This window comes from Colias croceus, chromosome 21 (genome assembly GCF_905220415.1).
Source record: "Colias croceus chromosome 21, ilColCroc2.1".
Lineage (NCBI taxonomy): Eukaryota > Metazoa > Arthropoda > Insecta > Lepidoptera > Pieridae > Colias > Colias croceus.
Genome location: NC_059557.1, coordinates 9,122,424 through 9,141,215, shown reverse-complemented (window position 1 = coordinate 9,141,215; position 18,792 = coordinate 9,122,424). Strand labels below are relative to the sequence as shown.

General features: G+C 35.5%; 1 protein-coding gene across 2 annotated transcripts in view; it reads right to left on the bottom strand.

Annotated features, from left to right (window-relative positions):
- Positions 1 to 1,928: 1,928 nt before the first annotated feature.
- The window catches only part of LOC123701494 (GAS2-like protein 3), an 83,058-nt gene continuing 66,194 nt past the window's right edge, over positions 1,929 to 18,792 (bottom strand). For both annotated transcript variants that reach the window (XM_045648990.1, XM_045648991.1), the window contains 8 exons: positions 18,334 to 18,524; positions 8,504 to 8,628; positions 8,001 to 8,142; positions 7,533 to 7,725; positions 7,028 to 7,071; positions 4,674 to 4,774; positions 4,073 to 4,201; positions 1,929 to 3,717 (listed from right to left, as the gene is read on the bottom strand). In XM_045648990.1, coding sequence (XP_045504946.1) covers positions 2,680 to 3,717; positions 4,073 to 4,201; positions 4,674 to 4,774; positions 7,028 to 7,071; positions 7,533 to 7,725; positions 8,001 to 8,142; positions 8,504 to 8,628; positions 18,334 to 18,524 — 1,963 coding nt within the window. In that variant the 3' untranslated portion in view covers positions 1,929 to 2,679. The remainder of the gene's footprint in view (positions 3,718 to 4,072; positions 4,202 to 4,673; positions 4,775 to 7,027; positions 7,072 to 7,532; positions 7,726 to 8,000; positions 8,143 to 8,503; positions 8,629 to 18,333; positions 18,525 to 18,792) is intronic.

Genomic DNA, 18,792 nt, shown 5'->3' with positions numbered 1-18,792 from the left:
TGTGTGAGCAATGATTAAGCGCTAAAATAAATTAGGTCCGACCCAATCATATTGGTTTAATGTTAATGCTCTAAGAATATGAGTCAACTGAAATCAATCATATTACCTACAAAATAGCTTAAAACTTTCTTTTTGTCGAAACCCAACTCAAATACACTCATAAGAAAATTAGAGATTCGATCTTAATTATTCCCCATGTTACTTTAGATTTAGATTAAATTATACAATAAACATAATGTAGAAAATCGATGTTTATTTACCTATATTGCCACCTTAATCCGCAATTAACTATAAGTAACTACTATACACGTTTGAAAAAGCAGTAAATTATAATAAAATGCTACGGTACTTACCTAGTTACTATTTAAATATTATGGATAAACACAAATTTTAAATAGAAGTAGTAAATAAGGATTTTTTTTAATTACTAGCTTACCGCCCGCGGCTTCGCCCGCTTTTTCTAAAACGATTTTGTCTCTCAAGTGTCAAGTTGGATCGAACTGCACATGGTGTGCGAATTTTATTATAATCGGTGGTTTAGGAGTCCAATGAGGACAAATATTGTGACACGAGATTTATATACTTACCTAAGTACTTATTATAGGTAGGTAGATTAGTTATTCAGTGAACTGAAAACCAATGTCGTTTGCAAAATAATATGATTTATAATATTAGGTGTATTTGATAATATTCTATACATAGATAATAATACTTATTTCTCGTAAAAATTGAAATTATAATTTAGACGACTCAAACGTAATGATAAAAAATTGAGGTTAAGCTACGGTTGGCACGGTCATATCTTGGATGGGTGCCACGTGATTTTTGCAGATTTGGATAACTTATGCCTATTTGTAATTGTACGAAACTCAAGACGACGCATTCGTTAGTATGATTTGCTTTAGAAATACCTAATGCAATTAAAATAACAAGTTTTAGCTAAATTAGTTTGCCGCTCGCTCACGTGCACACAAATATCAAAACCACATCAAAACTAACAAGAATGTAGGACGGCAATTTCAAATAATTTTTCGTTGGTTTTTTCCCCGCATGTCATGAGTGCAAACATTTGTATAGGTATTCTTTGAATGTAAGCATTCAGGAATTCAGGATACAAGTGACACGGCTTACGGTTACGGGCCTTAAGCCTATCTCTGTTCCAAATAATATCATCAAGTTCATCTTATCAATCGGTATACATGAATCGTGGGAATTACCAGAATGCAGACATTATTAACTAGCGCATTTACTATAATATTTATGATAATATATTTGAAATACATATCCATAATTTCTTGATATCTTTGTCTGTGCTTTACTCTTGATATATAAGTAATTATGTATTTTAAATACATTTCATATTTTTCTACTAGGTAATCGAATTCAGAAGTGTATAATTTTACATAATTGAGTTTTTGATCTACATTTTAGCATACTTAATAAATTCATTGATCGGAAAGTCGTTTATGGAATCACCATACTGGGTTCGAGTCCCAGCTGATGACAGTTAAAAAAATTATCAGTGAGACACAGATTTTGCTACTAATTGAATGAAGTTAATTTCAGCATTTAGCATAAATTACTGCATACACCATTTAAATATTTTTTCACTAAATTCTCTTGTTTCAATAGCTGAATCTAACTACGGTGGTCAGTGGTTAGCTGTTAGTGTAAGCAGTTGGCATACATGGGTGCTTCAATAAAAAAAAACATTAGATATCAAAAGTTTATTAAGAAAAAATTTGAAATCGGTTGGCACAAAATTGCTTAGTGGTTTACATAGGCTGTAGAGCTGTTGCATCGAACCATGTTATATGAGACTTCATTGAATTTAATTATTTTGTATAAAATTTTAAGTTGTCGTTGAATGAAAAGAAAATAGAAATCAATCCGTTTAGACAGTTGGTTTCATGCATTCATTGAAATTAGTAAAAGAGAATGTCAGATTCATGTAACATGATTCAAAGGAATTCGCTCTAAACTAATTCTATTTAAGCTCTGTGTAAAATGTAATGTAAATTTTATTCAACTCGTAAATATCGATCATAAGATTGAAAAATTCGCATCAATTGTCCTTAAGTCAAAATTGGAAGAAATCGATTCGTGGGGTCTATAATTAGTTCGTATCTATCTAGTGTTTATCTATCTAGGTGCAAAAATATCCGTACCGTTCGATATGAAAATAGACTCGTGTGGTTTATAACAATTTTGTACCGTTTGAGGTCGGTGAGAACGCTTCGATCCGAGAAGCTTCGGAACTACAATTCAAATATAAGTAGTATAAAAGCGAGACGAATACAAATTGGCATCAAGCGATAATCGAATTTCTATAATTATACATAAGACATAATAAGAAATCTAATTGAACATTCACAAGCGTAACGCGACGCGTAACAATAGCTTAACATTAAATTATCATCGAAATTATAAATAATTCTTAACATAATTATTGCAATCGGAAATTATTAAATTATAATTAAAATAAAATTAATTATGACTAGCCTCCGGGCGGAGAGTCGGTCGCTCGCTGTAAAACGAGATCGCTCAACAAAGATCAAATAATAACATAAACGAACGAGCGCGAACCGAACAGAACGCTCGCGAGCCCGAGCTCGGTGCGTGAAGTGAGACCTGTGGACCTGCTGTAGCGTCAGCGTGTAAGACTAATGGAATGGCGCGTTATCTGGGCGGCACCTCGCGCGGCGGCGGGCTGCGGTACTTCGCCTTTATGTGCAGGAACGGCTTCTTCGGAGATGTCGTGTCCGCGATACTTGCTTCCAGAGACCTTCTAATACTCTCCTCTATAGCGGCCTGCGTTAGCGGCGTGTTTGTTACCGATTGGCTCTTCTTCAGCGGTTTTGGGAAGTCGTTTGTGGTCGCGAGACTCATGCTGCGCGTGGTTTTAGCGTAGCCGTTGGTTAGCGTCTTTTTTGGCTCATTAATGGGCGTCGACGCGAGGCTCTGGCTGCGCGTTTTTCTTGGCACATCAGTCACTCCGGTAACGCTCCCATTGCGAGCTTTCGCCTGGTTCAACCTGTCCGTCCCGCACAACTTTTTGTCGTCTTTCTGTGTAGCGAGGCTCATGCTGCGCGACTTTTTGGGCGCATTGAAGGATTTCCTCTGCTCAGTGGCACGGTTGATGGGCGTGCTGGGCGTGCTGAAGCTGGCCGGTGCAGATTGCTTCCTGGAGCGAGGTATGGTCTTCTGCTCATTTAGCGGTAACGTTAATGCCGATCTGTTTCTTGCAACAACTGGTTTGATCGGTGTGGAAGTCCTTTCTGGTGGCGGGATGCCGTTGCTCGTCTTGCGTCTGACCAGTTTGCCTTCTACAGGGGAAGATTTGCCGCTGATCGAGCTCTTGCTATGTGCGGGGGATATGCTTGCATCTTTGTGTTTCGTCTTCTCGACAGGGGAGGTACTGCCGCTGATGGAGGTCTTGCTGTGCGCGGGCGAGAGGCCAGCTGCAGAGGACTCCTTGCTAAGTGAGGCCTTGCTGCTAGCGGGCGAGACTGAGTCCTTGGAGGGGGAGGGGGAGGTCCTGTGGGGGGGCGTGCGTGCGGGTGCAGGTGGTGGGGGTGCGGGGGGTGTGAGGGGGAGGAGGGCCTGGCGCGCGTTGGTGACGAGTCGCACCTGACAGGGCTCGTGGCGCGACAGGAAGTGCTCCAGCGTGTCCCAGCCGCCCCCCACACGCACCATCATGTGACGGCCCTTCAGTAGCTGTAAGCAGATAGAGATTTTATTAGAATGTTGTCAAATATAGTATGTACATACGTTAAGTGTACAATTTGAATTGTTAATAAAGTTGTTATTTATCTTGCTAAGTACTAAGTAGTCAGTAGGAACTTATTAAGTTAAAACTTATTATTATTAAAAATAAGTGGCAAAGATTTTTATAAAATTACGTATCTAATAAATGAATTAATTTAGTTTAATAAAATAGCAATTAATTAAGTTATTTCTCTTACAGTTAGTATCTATGTATGCAAAATCAAAACATCTATTTACAAATTAATGAAGTTTTATAGATTTATTACTTTATTTCAATCAATAATAAACAACATTATCAACTTACCCTGATGAAGACGTTCCTGCCAGCGATGTTATACCGTCCCTCGCCGACTTTCTTCACTTTGAGCAGGCGTGAACACTTCTCCTCGCCGCAGCGGCATCCGCGCTCCAGCAAACGTGTTATTGACTGCACCTGGGACGAGATTTATGGATTAGCAAGCTTATTTATTTATAATTAATAGACTAAAAAAATAGTATTAGTTAAGTATTAAATTTTTATTCTGCTTTCGTATTATTTTTTTTTCAATTAGGATATTATCTAAAGTTAAACCGGTGGGTATATAATAAATAAATATACAGTTGAAAATAGGTTTCAGTATGAGCTGTAATTTAACTTTTCAAAAGCTAATTTCTAATAAGCTAATTTTAGAAATGAAAGACTTTAATAAATTTTAAACACGATTTATTCATTATATTATCCGTCAATTCGCATACTTTGCGGTGAGTGTTATACGGGGAGACAGCGTAGTCTTTAATTTCGTAATATAATACTCGCATAAGATCAAACACGTGAAAGTCATATAATTTTTATAATTCAAATAAATCATCAAAAAGACAGTTTCCTATCGAAATTTCTAATAATAGATTAGACATTTGAAACATACCCGCTTGTCGAGCTCGTTGGTGGGTCTCAGCGGCACGTCGGTGTCGGAGTCGGAGCTGCGCGTGCTCTCCGCCTCCACGCTGTCCGCCACGCAACCCTCACCTGGAGACACGGGGTTTATACAAATAGATGTTTTTATAACTATTGAAATGGAGATTTATTTGTTGTATTGTGCTAGCGGTACGAGTAATTAACAGGGAGGGTAAAATCGTTAAATAATCACTTTCAAGTAAAAACTCAGGGAATATACAATGTAACTTGCACCTTAAAAACTTGACAAAAATAGTCAGTTATTTATGTTGAAACATAATTTTAACAAAATAATGATTAATGAAATATATGTTTTTTGAGGCTGTTATGTTTATTACTGATGTTCTGAATTTATAAATCGTTAGCTAAAATTCTAATGAATTTATAACTAACGATGAAATTTAAACATAATTTGAGTACTTTAGCGCATATAATATAATGTAAACATAGCAAAGGATATCCATAAAATACAGGACAAACATAGCTTAGTTATTGCGATTTCATAGCACACAAAATACACAATGTAGGAGCAGAGGATTACTCAATATTTGCGAAGTATTTTATGGGGCACCCTTACTTGTTCGACAAACGATTCGAGAAAATTCCAAAAAGACAAGTAGACAAACGGTATTATTGAGATATATCCGTTGCTTTTGTCACCGAGATGGGTTAACGTTCGCGTTCTTTGTACGATAGACAAAGCTGAAAAAATAAAATATTTTAACCCCTTACCGCATACAAAGCCATATATGGACGACGAAGTTTATGAATTTTTTATAGGCTAACTATAAACAATATCTAAAAAAACTACCTTACATCTTAAACAGCATTTCATCGAGAATTGGAATGTAATTAATTTATACAGTGTAAATATTATCCATCAGATATATTATAGATTTAGTCTAGCGCGTGCGACGGTTTGGGTGCGCGGAAAAAACCGTGATTTTCAAATTAAGATTTCAATATCAAAAAGGTGAGTAAAGCCATGAAAAAAAATATTACTTCATTCTTTAGTCTTTCTAAAATAAGGTTAAACATTTGGTTAGGTTGTTTTTTTTGCTTTAATCATGTTTTTTTGTACTTTTCCAAATCTGTCATATTTGGCTTCGTATGCTTTCCGTCCAAAATATATTATGTCATATGTGGCTTGGTATGCATTCAAGGATACTTTCACTGATTGTTCCAGTATCGATCCTGGACACTTTTATCTCACTGCTAAGCATGTAAATATCATATCATCATCAATAAATACCTGTGATAAATACAGACTCATGCTATATGCCACTGTATGATTTTTATTAGCCGTTACAGAGCAAATGCGAAAGTCAGGGAAAGCTCTTATTACTAAAATACATGGTCGTCTCTCAAAAACTTAGAAACATCGGCATCTCTGGAGTCTCCTCGGTATTTCTGACTCGCCAATTGCCGCAAAAAAGCTACGAAAATCTCCTGCAGGACATCTAGATTTTCACTTTGATTCTGTATGATCTGATGGGATTAGTCATTACCGAATTTGGAAGAAGAACGCCCGTCAGCTATGCCTATATTGTTCCAATTTAGTTCCTTCCCGTTATGTGAAAAATATAACGTGTTTTTATGTTATAATGACAAACGTAATTGTTTTAAGCAATTTCACAAAGTATAAGTTGGCTGTGATTCTGGGTGTTATTTAGGTATCTATATAAAGTACTAACATTTCGCCCGCGGCCTCGCCCGTGTTTTCAAAGAAAACCCCGCATAGTTCCCGTTCCCGTGGGATTTTCGGGATAAAACCTATCCTATGTGTTAGTCCAAGTTACCCTCTATAATATGTGTGCTAAATTTCATAGAAGTCGGTTCAGTAGTATTTGCGTGAAAGAGTAACAAACAAACACATACACATACATCCACCCTCACAAACTTTCGCATTTATAATATTAGTAGGATAGGATTTATGTAAAGTATATGTAGCATATCAGTTGACTTAGCATTCAGGATACAAGCCTAAGTTTAGTTTGGGGCTTAGCAACCGTGTGTGTGAAATTAGTCCGGAATATGTTTTTATTTTATTAATTAGTTACTTTTTTCTAATTGCATACGAAGCCATATATGACAGAAAAAATACAACAAACACTGCATACGAGTCCATATATGGCGCCGTTATATATTTTCTATAATATAAGTAAATAATTTTTTTTCTCAATTTGATCTCATAATGTAAGGTCTAATAAACACTTTTTTGCAAAAAAATAATTTTTATTTCATCTCCTTAATAATTCATGCAATAAGGGGTTAAGTACTGAAAGGAAGGTACTTACTGTACATAATGAAAAGGAATGTACTTACTGTCATTTGGTTCTGCTGAGGTGGGTTTTGATTCAGATGTAGATCTGTAATTAGAAATTTATAAACTCAATTAATAGGTAACAATTTATTTTGCAAAATATTTAATGATGTAACTACTGATGTAGATAATATGGAATTTAAAATTTGAAAATCATTTAAAGGTGCAATACTTAATTTTTTTATCGTAATATAACAATAACATAGGTTTGTGGATAAGTCGCGATAATTTATATTTTGAGTGCAAGTGTTATACTGATTTATATGGTAGGTAGGTACCTAGTGACTAGTGGCGCAGATGTAGCGCAGAGTTGCAAAACTGTCAACTGGTTGGTCAACTTTGGTCTGTTAATGCACTCAACTGTCAAGTTCGAAGGTCAAGTTAGAAGCACTGCCAACTGTCAGATGTCAATGTCAACTGTCAGATGTCAATGTCAATGTCAAATGTCAACTGTCAGATGTCAATTTCAACTGTCAACTGACAGTCCTACAGGTCGTTGATACGTACGTATGCAGGGGCAGCGCGTCCCGGAACTGCCAGGGCGCGCACGCCGCGTTGCAGTCGCGGCCCGCGTCGCGCTCCTCGCGCGCGATCTCCGTCTCGAGCGCGACCAGCCCGGGCGGCTCCAGCGCGAACCGCGTCGCAAGACGAGCGACCTCCAGCAGGCACAGCACTACCTGCCGCGGCTGGTGGTGCAGCACTGTGCAACAAGATTGAATGTAGATTAACTAAACTAATGCTTAGAGATCTAACAGACAAACGGCAAGTTGTGAACAGCAGAGGCTACTTCAGCTGTCGCCACGTGTCGACGCTTGCAGTTACCGGTCCTAGCGTGAGGATACATAATTTATAGCCTTCCTCGATAAATGGACTATCTAACAGTAATATCATTTTTCAAATTGGACCCGTGGTTCCTGAAATTGACGCAACAAAAAAACTCTTCAGCTTTATAATATTTGTATAGAGATAAATTACCCAAATCATCACTCTCGAAGAGCAAATTCTCGTGAACACCAAGTTCCCGGCAGAATGTGATGAAGTTCTCAGCATTGTCTCGCGAGAAGAAGCTGCGCCGCGCCGCGCGCTGCCAGCACCGCCCGCGGATCGCTGGCACCGGCTGACAATGTACAATATTTTTATATTTTACTAGCTGTGTCGTGCGTGATTATATAATATAGCCTTCCTCAATAAATGGGCTATCTTGTTAGATAAGAAAGAATTTTTCAAATCGGATCAGTAGTTTCTGAGATTAGCACGTTCAAACAGACAAACAAACTATTCAGCTTTATAATATTAGTATAGATATATTTGCAATAATATGGATTTCTACATAATAAAAAGAAGAAAAAAATAATATAATTTGATGTGATATGGTGATTGGTGAAAGCATATCACCATTTCCATTTTCCATGTATCATGTCTGCTTTCAAGTAATATTTTATTGAAACTACCAACAAAATCATATATTTATAACTCACCCCCACAATAAGTCCTTGGTCCAGCGCTTCCCGAGCCCGGTCGTGTATGACTGCAGCTAGTTGGCATAACTCAGCACCGTTGTCCAAAACATCCAAGAAATTTTCACCCGTCACGTATGTTATACCTGGAAAATAGAATAAAATAATTAAAATATCGTTAGGAAGAAATCTGTTTATATAATTCTGAAAATAAATACATAAGCCATACATCAAACTCAAACCCAAATATTTATATTTAAATTCAATTATGTACCTACTTTTGAACCGTTATGGCATAGTTTTATCCGATTCGGAAAGCAGTTTCTACGGAGAAGAACCGACAAGAAACTCCGAAACTAGTTGCTCTTTTAAAATTATTTCAATTTTAATCATCGATAAATGTAATATTAGCAATATTCGAAAGAACAATCCATTTAAGGAGGGCGTTCATAACGTAATAAAACATGTTACACATAATTAAGTCACTATTTATTACAACATTGTTGCTAAAGTAATTACGTAGGGTAGACGCATGTAATCAATTTTCCATCAAAATAAATTTAACCTTTATTTTATAATCAAAACTTTAGAGCACTTAAGGTCTTCAATTTCAATGAAAGGGCGAAGGTTCGAGACCAGGCGAGAGTGCGATAAATTTAAACAATGTCAGTTCAATTTATCTAGGCATTATTCTCAGCACTATTGCTCTAATCGGTAAAGGTATACGATGTGCTAAAATCGATAAATACAACCTATCTAGACTTGAACGAGAAGCTGACCATAAATATTAATTTATAATTTGTTTATAATATAGAGTGTATAGTACATAGAAATCTAAATAACAGTGCCTTGTTATTTAGATTTCTATGGTATAGTACCTAAATACTATAGAGTTATAGACAATAGAATAGGTCGTCAAACAAAAAAAAATATAATTTACTCTACGTCATTAGGATATTCATTAGGACTTGATTAGGACACAGTATACAGCTCTTTTGTCAATAGACAATTCACAACTACCCTATCTATTTGTGTGGTTATTACCGAAGTAAATAGTCCAGTTATCGAGGACATAAACATAGCAAAGCCCGTTACATAACTGCACCGGTCGGCACGCGACGAGCCGCATCGCTGCTCGTGTGACGAGCCACAACCCGCGATGCTAATTGAAATACTTGCTAACTGTGTTTAATTAGTTTGGGCTCGATTCTTCACGGCGTTTGATCGGAGAATGCTTAGGGGTGTTTTTGTTGATGTTTTTGTTATGAAATAATTAGGTCGGTCTATCGGCTTAGACAGAGACTTTAAAGAGGGCTGAATCAAACTCTGTAAAGTTTCTGTGTTGCAATGTTATCCATTTCAATTCCAATAGAGCTGAGCCAAGCCGTAAGTCTGCCCAGTTATTTGCGGTATCTGGACAAAACTGGAGATTTTGCAGTTTAGAATCAAATCGTTTAATCCGTGGTGTTAATCTTTTCACTTCAAACTAAGCCAAACATTTATTATAGAAACTAGACGACGCAATACATAGATTTCGAACTCACTAACCATATCTCTAATATTGAATAGTACCAGTACCTAACTGTTAGAATAATTTAAAAATAACTGAAGTACCTATAGTCTCTAAGTCGCAGAATAATCCGCAGACAAGCCGTGCCCCTGACTCCGCATACCTCATGAATATTTGATTGCGATATTGTGCGTCTATTCGTCATGCTCATATTATATGCCCGTCCTTTTACATCCTATGTACCTTACATACATACGTAAATGATCCTGAGAGAAAGCTAATAATAGATCCATATCAAATATGTACGTTAGAAGAAACGAAATTAATTCAAGATACAACCAAAATAAGAAGAAATACATAAAATAGCATTCATTAAGATCACAAGTGCTATTAAATAAATGATTGTTTGACATTTATAATTGAAAAGAATTTTGTATAATGTTATTACATTAGATTTAATTTATAAGTATATATTTGCATACTATTTTTTGTTTAATATTGAAATATTTCGTTTAATATTGTAATATTTCGATCGACTCGTGCAGAATTTAAGAACCGAATATCGCAGTGAGATAACCAGAGACGGCTCTCGTAGGACCACCAGCGATGCTTCACCTTGAAGCTTTCGACAAGGTTCTCTTAAATCGACTCTACTTTCAGCTTATAAGGTAATAAAATACACTTATACGTCAATAACACTTACATTTGCATAAAATTTGCGATAATAATATCTCCTAAAAGATCAAATAGTTTCCAGGGCAATATTTATACAGTTATAAAAATATCACGATTTCGATTTATATTTCAATGTGTGATCATTGCTTCAATGTAAATAAACATGCTATAGTTATCATTATAATAACTGCATAATTCATTACATTTATTATGTTGAATTACAAAATACCATGTGCTATTTGAGGCATTTATGTAAAGGTTGACTACTTTCTTGATTGCACTTTTTCACCGTTTTACAGTGAATGGTCACGCGAGCCAATTCTGTACGTGCTGTACGATATTAATAACTTTATTATAATACTCTCGACGTCAAAGTATTAGAAATGATTCTGAACAACTGACAATGTCTGGAATTTCACTCCGATATTAACGCCTTTAGTACACCGACGCGTTCGCGTGCGGCAGCGAATCTCTGCGAAACTACAGCGTAGCGAAATATCAGCGAAACGTTAGTACACAGCAATGTTTCGCAACTTTTTCGCATTGATATGCCATTGTCATTTTTGACGACTGCAGGTGCAGACGTAATTTCAGAATGTCATCTCAGTCAATGTCATTTTTAGCAACTGGTGACACATATACAACAATATATTTTTCTTATCGTTTGGGTGAATGCACCGTTTCAAAGATAGTAACTCAAGTATGCGAACAAATTTGGAAAATACTACAGCCAGAGTACATCCCGGTTCCTTCTACTTAAACATGATTGGAAATAATAATGGGGTTTTCCTAATTGCCTCGGGAGTATTGACGGCAAGCATATTGTTATTAAATTTCCACCTAACAGCGGCTCACTGTTCTATTGCTATAAAAAACGATTTTCTACTGTGTTATTGGCAATAGTTGATCCACATTACAAATTTACTTACATAGATGTAGGATCATAATAATTATGGTAAAGATTCCGATACTACAATATTTGAGAACTCATCATTTTATCAGCTTTTAAAAAGTGGACGGTATCTGAATTTGGCAACTCCAAAACCTTTGCCAGGTTTCAAACAGACTACACCACATGTATTCATTGAAGATTTAAATTAGAAACCTTTCTAATGAGACAAGAGACGCAGCAATGAATGACAATGATAAAAAAAGATTTAATAAATCATTAAGTAGGGCACGAGTAGTAGTAAAATGTGCGTTTGGCATTTTAGCACAAAAATTTAGAATATTCTTGAGGCCCTTTGAAACAGATTTGAATAATACTATTAAAATTGTTAAAGCTGCAGTATACACATACGAAAATAAACAATTTTCGGACACTTTAGGAGCATTCGTACCAATGCATGCCAATAGACATAGGGCAGACTTAGCAGCGCTTAATGTTCGATCACAATTTGTAAATTATTTCAAAGAAAATTAAAAACATAAAATGTATGAAATATAAACAATAAATTTTTTACCATCTATCAGAGTCTTTTCTTGAAGTTTTCTCCATGCTACCTCTTTTTTGTACGTATTTTTATAATCTGCGTGTCCAATTGCGTATAATACGGGATAATCTCGAATAGAATGCAAAAATAATTCAGTATTTTCGGCATCCATGGCCAATGATATTTTATGTATAGATACGTTATTATAATACTCACAAATCACAATATAGTATATAAATAAACAAATAGTTGCCATGGCAATTGGCATTTTGGCACGTTGGTGGCGTATCTAGGTACCTCTTGTCTATATCTATACATATAATAAATCTGTAGAAGGGTCAATTCTGTACATTGAAAATATTGAAAAAATAAATAGCAGGGGGTGTTACTGGATCGATACCAAACCCAAATATGTGATTAAAAATTTTTTTGTCTGTCTGTCTGTCTGTCTGTATGTGAAGGCATCACGTGAAAACTAGCGGTTCGATTTCGATGAAACTTGGTATAATTATACCTTATTATCCTGGGCGTAAATTAGGATACTTTTTATCCTGGAAAAATACGTAGAAAAAAAATAATCTTCATTTTTCAGTTTTATCCATAGACGTTGTTCCGTAGAACCGCGAACACACGTTGCGTATTATTATAGGCCTAGCCGTATTTGGGAATTGGGTCCAATAGATATTTATAAGATGTTATTGTCAGAGGTATTCAAAATGGATAAATAAACCATCCACGCGAAGACCGACATCCGCGCGGACGGAGTCGCGGGCGGAAGCTAGTATATATTATTTCTATATCACTTCTATATAATATCATTGTCCATGGACGCGAAAATCTGTCCTCACCGACAGAATGCGAGCGGACGCTATGCGATGCGAAACTCACGCGAAACTTCACTAGCGAAACTTATGCGTCTGTGTAATGGCCATTTCGCAGTTCCTTGCGAAACAATACTGACAAGGACGCAACTATTTCATCTATCTATGTGCTAGAGTGAGACATATCATATGCGAAAACCTTCCATACTACTGACAGATTTTTCGTTTTTTCGCTGCCGCTCGCGAATGCGTCGGTGTACCAAAAAGGCGTAGTACACAGCAATGTTTTCGCAACTGTTTCGCAATGCGTCTGTGTAATGGCCATTTCGCAGTTCCTTGCGAAACTATACTGACAAGGACGCAACTATTTCATCTATCTATGTGCTAGAGTGAGACATATCATATGCGAAATCCTGCCATAGTACTGACAGATTTTTCGATGTTTCGCTGCCGCACGCGAACGCGTCGGTGTACTAAAGGCGTATTATATCGTGTCACGACTCGCCGTAATAGTGGGCACTGAACTGTAATAAGTGGGAAATATGAAATATTTAGAATGCAAGTATTATAGATATTGGCTGATGAAAGGTGACAGATTATAAAAGACCAATGTACCTAGGAATTAATTTAGTTCCTCTTTCAAAGCAACAGCAAACTATTATTATTATATTTATATGAGTGCTCTGCTATGCGTGTTACCAGACTAGTTAATTAAAAGTTATTTAGTTAATAAAAAATATGAATTGCCATAAATCAATTATGATGCTCGACTTCTGGATGAACTTACAATTTATGACTCGACAATTTCCGACAAGCTATATAATATTAGACTTGTATTTAATATTATTTATTGTGAGTTGCTGCTGAATTTACCGATTACAAAAAAAATAACGTTCATAATTAAAACAACAATACACGATGTAAAAATTGAAATAATAGCTATCCATAATTAATTCACCTTGCATCATTGCATGTAAAGTATAGCAATGAAAGTACAAGTTGTAACCGGTCTCACTTGAATCTTTTTATGTAAATAAATAATTAGTACAGGCTCCGAACTTTACAATAAATAAAATAAGAGGCCGGTACAAGGGCAAAGCGGCTTTACTGAAGATTCAACTATATTGCAATAAGACGAAAAGCAATCATGTTTTATGCGACGATAACTTTATTGGACAGGCAATAAATCCTGCCGGTGGTAGTTTAGACAACAAATGGAGTATGTCACGTCGATCACTTTTATGCAAATTATATAACATGAAAACCTTATTTAGTGAGTGCAGGAAGTGCGGATATTCAAAAATGGCGAACGTCCGTCATCACTTTTCTAACGGAATTTTTAATCAGATTGTTATTTATATAACTAGTACTTGTACTATTTATATACATCACAATTTTTTTTAGATCGTCATTATTTATGCAATGTCCTTTTTAAACTTTAATATCTCTGTATACCCAAAGATTTTGTACTTATTGCTGAATTCTAACATTCCCACATTATGTCAAACATTTTAGTCTTTTTATACAATGACGAAGATACGCATATTTTTTATTAATAATTAATGTCAGGACAGCAACAAATGTTCTGCACGTGCATGGTGTCCCACAGGGAGCATCTCTAGTTCCAACACTCTTGTTTATCTTTATTAATGGCTTTTATACTTTATCAAAGTTAAGCATTGCGAAAATAGCTCTAGTGTTAAAAATAGCACATTCGATTGTAGATAAGAGTGCACTGAATACAAATGGATAATCGCCTAGAAACTCGACTTCACGCGTGACTGTATTATGGCTTATTGCCCTACTTACATAAATTGACACCCGGTCATGTAGTCCCCTGATAAAATATTAAATAATTGTAATAATACTTGTTGTAATGTATTCATAATCATAACGTAATCTTTAATAAGACCTAGAATTGCAAATGACAGGGTAACCACTTCTACATGTCAATGATAAAAACACTCTGATTTATTTGAATACATAAGCGTGGCATAACGTTGAAAAATGTACCTATACAAAACTAGCTGTGCATCTTACAAAACAGTCTTATAGCGAGATGATAGCCTGTAGCCTTCCTCGATAAAGGGGCTATCTAACACCGAAAGAATTTTTCAAATCGGACCTGTAGTTCTCGAGATTAGCGCGTTCAAAAAAACAAACTTTTCAGCTGTATAATATTATATGAATTCGTTGAGGAGCCCCGTCATAGCAAGGCATAGCAAAGCAATAATATTAAAAATAAAATAAAACTAAAGGGATTTAACAAATCTGTCAAAATGCACATAAGAAATATTGCACAATAATTAATCTTACAGCTTCAGTGAGCTGTAAGGATTAAACGAAGCTGACATACGAACCTTGTAGGACATTATGCTTAATCAGCTTTACAAATAGCACGTACTTAGTGCCTGTTTCGAGTTTATTGTTATTTGTTATGTTGATAAATGTTTTAGAAGGAATACAAATTATATATTAAGCATACTACGAACGAACGGGATCTCAACATGGATATCTTTTCTATTATTTTTTGGCCATTTATTTATAATAAGTACATATTTATTTTTTAAGTATCGGGGCAGAGCAATGCCAGACCCTTTTCAACTGTGATCCCAAAGAAAAAAGTCATATTGGACGCTAATTTATAATTATACAGGGTAGTTCTAATAAATCCTTTCCTTCTCAGATTTGATGTAATAGTTCACGTGAAATCTACTGCTTCCAATTAGGGAATAGTTTCAATAGTGCGTACAATTGCGCTTATATTCCGAAGTATGTCACCACATATGAAATCATATCTCTGTTAGTTCGAAGCCATTAAATAAACAACATTGTTTAACGAGACCAATGAAGCGTTTAATTGGCCAAGTGTCGTATTATATTTTGTTAACGTCATTGTTAAAGATATTCTAACCTCAAAACTGTTAGCGGTTATTAGTATCATGTTTAAATTATGACAGTTGTTTAATAGTTTACTTTATAGCTTGGTCTTCTTTCTAATAAAAATTGCTTGATCGTTATTGCAGCGATTATTCGATTATGACCGTAATATTCATAAATGTATGTCAAAAATATCACATCACGAATAATTGTCTTTGCGATACGAATAAAACGCTTACAAAGATATAATCGCTATAAATATATTCTAATAATCAGCTAATTAGAAAAGGCATTGTTACAGTAATCAATAATAATCTAAAAATAGACTGTATGTATCGGAAAATGTATAGCTGTATTAATCTAGTTATTTAGGCACCGATAATTTACTGGATACATTTTAAACTTATTGACAACATAAAATACACAACGATAAATTTTCCACCATTGTTTAATTATAATCTATTGTATTGTATATTTAATGAAAAGCAATCAATACGACACCACAATGTGCAAATTCGCCCACGTGGTCATTGTAATGTGTTAACTACGACACATAAAGAATCATTGATTGGACGCTCCCACGCGCCGTGTGTACTATACCAATAATAAGGGTTAGACCAGACAGCTCGATTGAATTACTGTTTGTTTGCATGTGCTGTATTACAATGCGTATTTATCAACTCTGTATAATGAAGGTAAGGTAAAGACCAAAACTTGAACGATATCTATGATACTCAATGCAATTGCAAACAATGCAAACAATTTATAAGAATGACTAAAAAATAAGAAAGTATTGAAATGCTGAAAGATTTTGATTCGATGTGTTTTGTGATTCATCATCTTGTATCATATAACTGCGCAAAAATAGTAAATATATAACAGAAAGCAGTAAATAATCAACGTTACGAATTGATAAATACCATCGTTTTGGGAAACGTCGTTTAAAAGTACAATATAATAGCAGATTTAATAGCGCCAATAACTACATAATATAAAATACCATATACCAGTAATGTAAAGAATGCAGTATATTATGATATAGAGGTAATACTTGTTAATAACTGCGGCTCGCGCCTAACATTAAACTTGGCAAAAATGCGATTATGGAGCAGTGACACAACACTCGCCCCGATTACAGACTTATTGTAAGGCTTCCGATACTCTAGTTACAACGTTATATCATTTTGTTAATTACGCTTATTAAAATACCGACCTCTGTATTTTGAATTCTTAGAGGTCGTATCGGTGAAACACCAAAAAATTCTATTGCGAATACGTTGATACGTGAAATAACACATAATTTTCGTGTAGATACATCTAAGAACTTCAGGTACGATGCTAATGTACTTGTCTAATAAGAAATAATTGGTAACGATGTGATAAAAGCCGAAAATAAGCGTAAAATAACTTATAGGTACCATTAAGAACATTCGTGATACAGTGACCTAGATCTATCTAGCATTATTTAAACCGGTAGTATTGAGAGATGTGTAAAATCGATTAGTCTCATTTACACTGTGACTATGATCTGTTATTGCAATACGAGATAATCCATATTGAATTGGTCAATAGCCGAACAGATGAAAGGACGAAATAGATCCGCTAATCACGAAATAAATGCATAAAATAAGGTCTTGTTGTTCCAATTTCAAAGTCATATCGGCAACAACATAATCATCAACAGCATCAACTGATGAATTGTTATTGAATCTCGAAAAAGAGCATAGACTGAAAGTTTCTAAAAGGAACTAAAAGTATCTATCCAACATATTGAAATAAGCAATACTATAATGAAGTCGGTTAAAAATTGGCACTAAAGTTGCAAGAATTTTGACGCTGAAAATTTGCCAACAGTTACTCATTAAATCTATTAATCCCTATTAATTACCTGATTCGATTCACCAATAAAGTCTAAACAATGCCATTTAATGCGAACAAGGTCAATAAGACAACCGCCAGAAATTAATTAAACATACCGTACTTTGCTAGGAACTATTGCTATTACAGAATATTTTATTTACCACCAAATTGTGGCGATTTAATTTCCAAAACATGACTGGCTGACTGTCAATTTTCCGCGATAATTACTTGGATCAGTCGCCAAGGAGACGGCGAGGCGTGGATAACGCGTTGGCTCCGGCACACATTTGCGTAGCCCATGAAAGCGTAGAAAACCGAATGTCCAAGTTTCTCGCTTTTCTTTTTTCCGTTTAAGATGATTTTGCAATTCATGTTCTGTTTTACATATATGGGACGACGTAAGATTTTACGTTAAAAAAATGTGTCTTTTCTTTTGGTGTATTTGTAGATCACTATGGTTATATTGTTTACCTGATGCGTCTAATAATATCTACGAAACTACGAATATCCAATGAAATCTACAAAACCTTATGACTCTAACTAGATACATAACAAAATAAGTGACTTCCAATGTGGTAACGTTAGTCTGAAATTCAAATTGTTTTTCTGCCCTGAAAAGTGCACTATAGGAATCAAACTGTTTAGTACTCATTTAATAATTCATCCACTCACCAATAGTCTTATTGATCCAATCAGCCAGGTCCTCCTGCAGCGGGAACAGCTGCCTCGCCTGCGAGTACAGCACCTTCTCGCGGAAGTCCTCGTCGTCCGTGCTGGGCGTCTGCGCGGCCAGCGCGCAGTCCGCCCGCTCGAAGCTGCTGCTCATCTTCCTGTTCACTATCACGTCGCCGCTGCCTGTGTGCCTGGGGAGAAAGATCTTGTAAAATTTACATACGTACACACTTACAAACATACATAGGTATAGCTATTTCGAGATCTCTTTGTAAAAGTCCATAATATGTAGAAATCAAAGGTAGAAATTTGTGAATTGCATTTTTATCTACTTTTGATTAATTAAAATGTAAATTCAGGTTATAAGCTATCTATGAAGCAAATTTAATTATATCAGGCAGGTCAGTTTCGCGATTTTGCAATCATCCAAAAAGCCGAAACACTTTCACATAATAACAA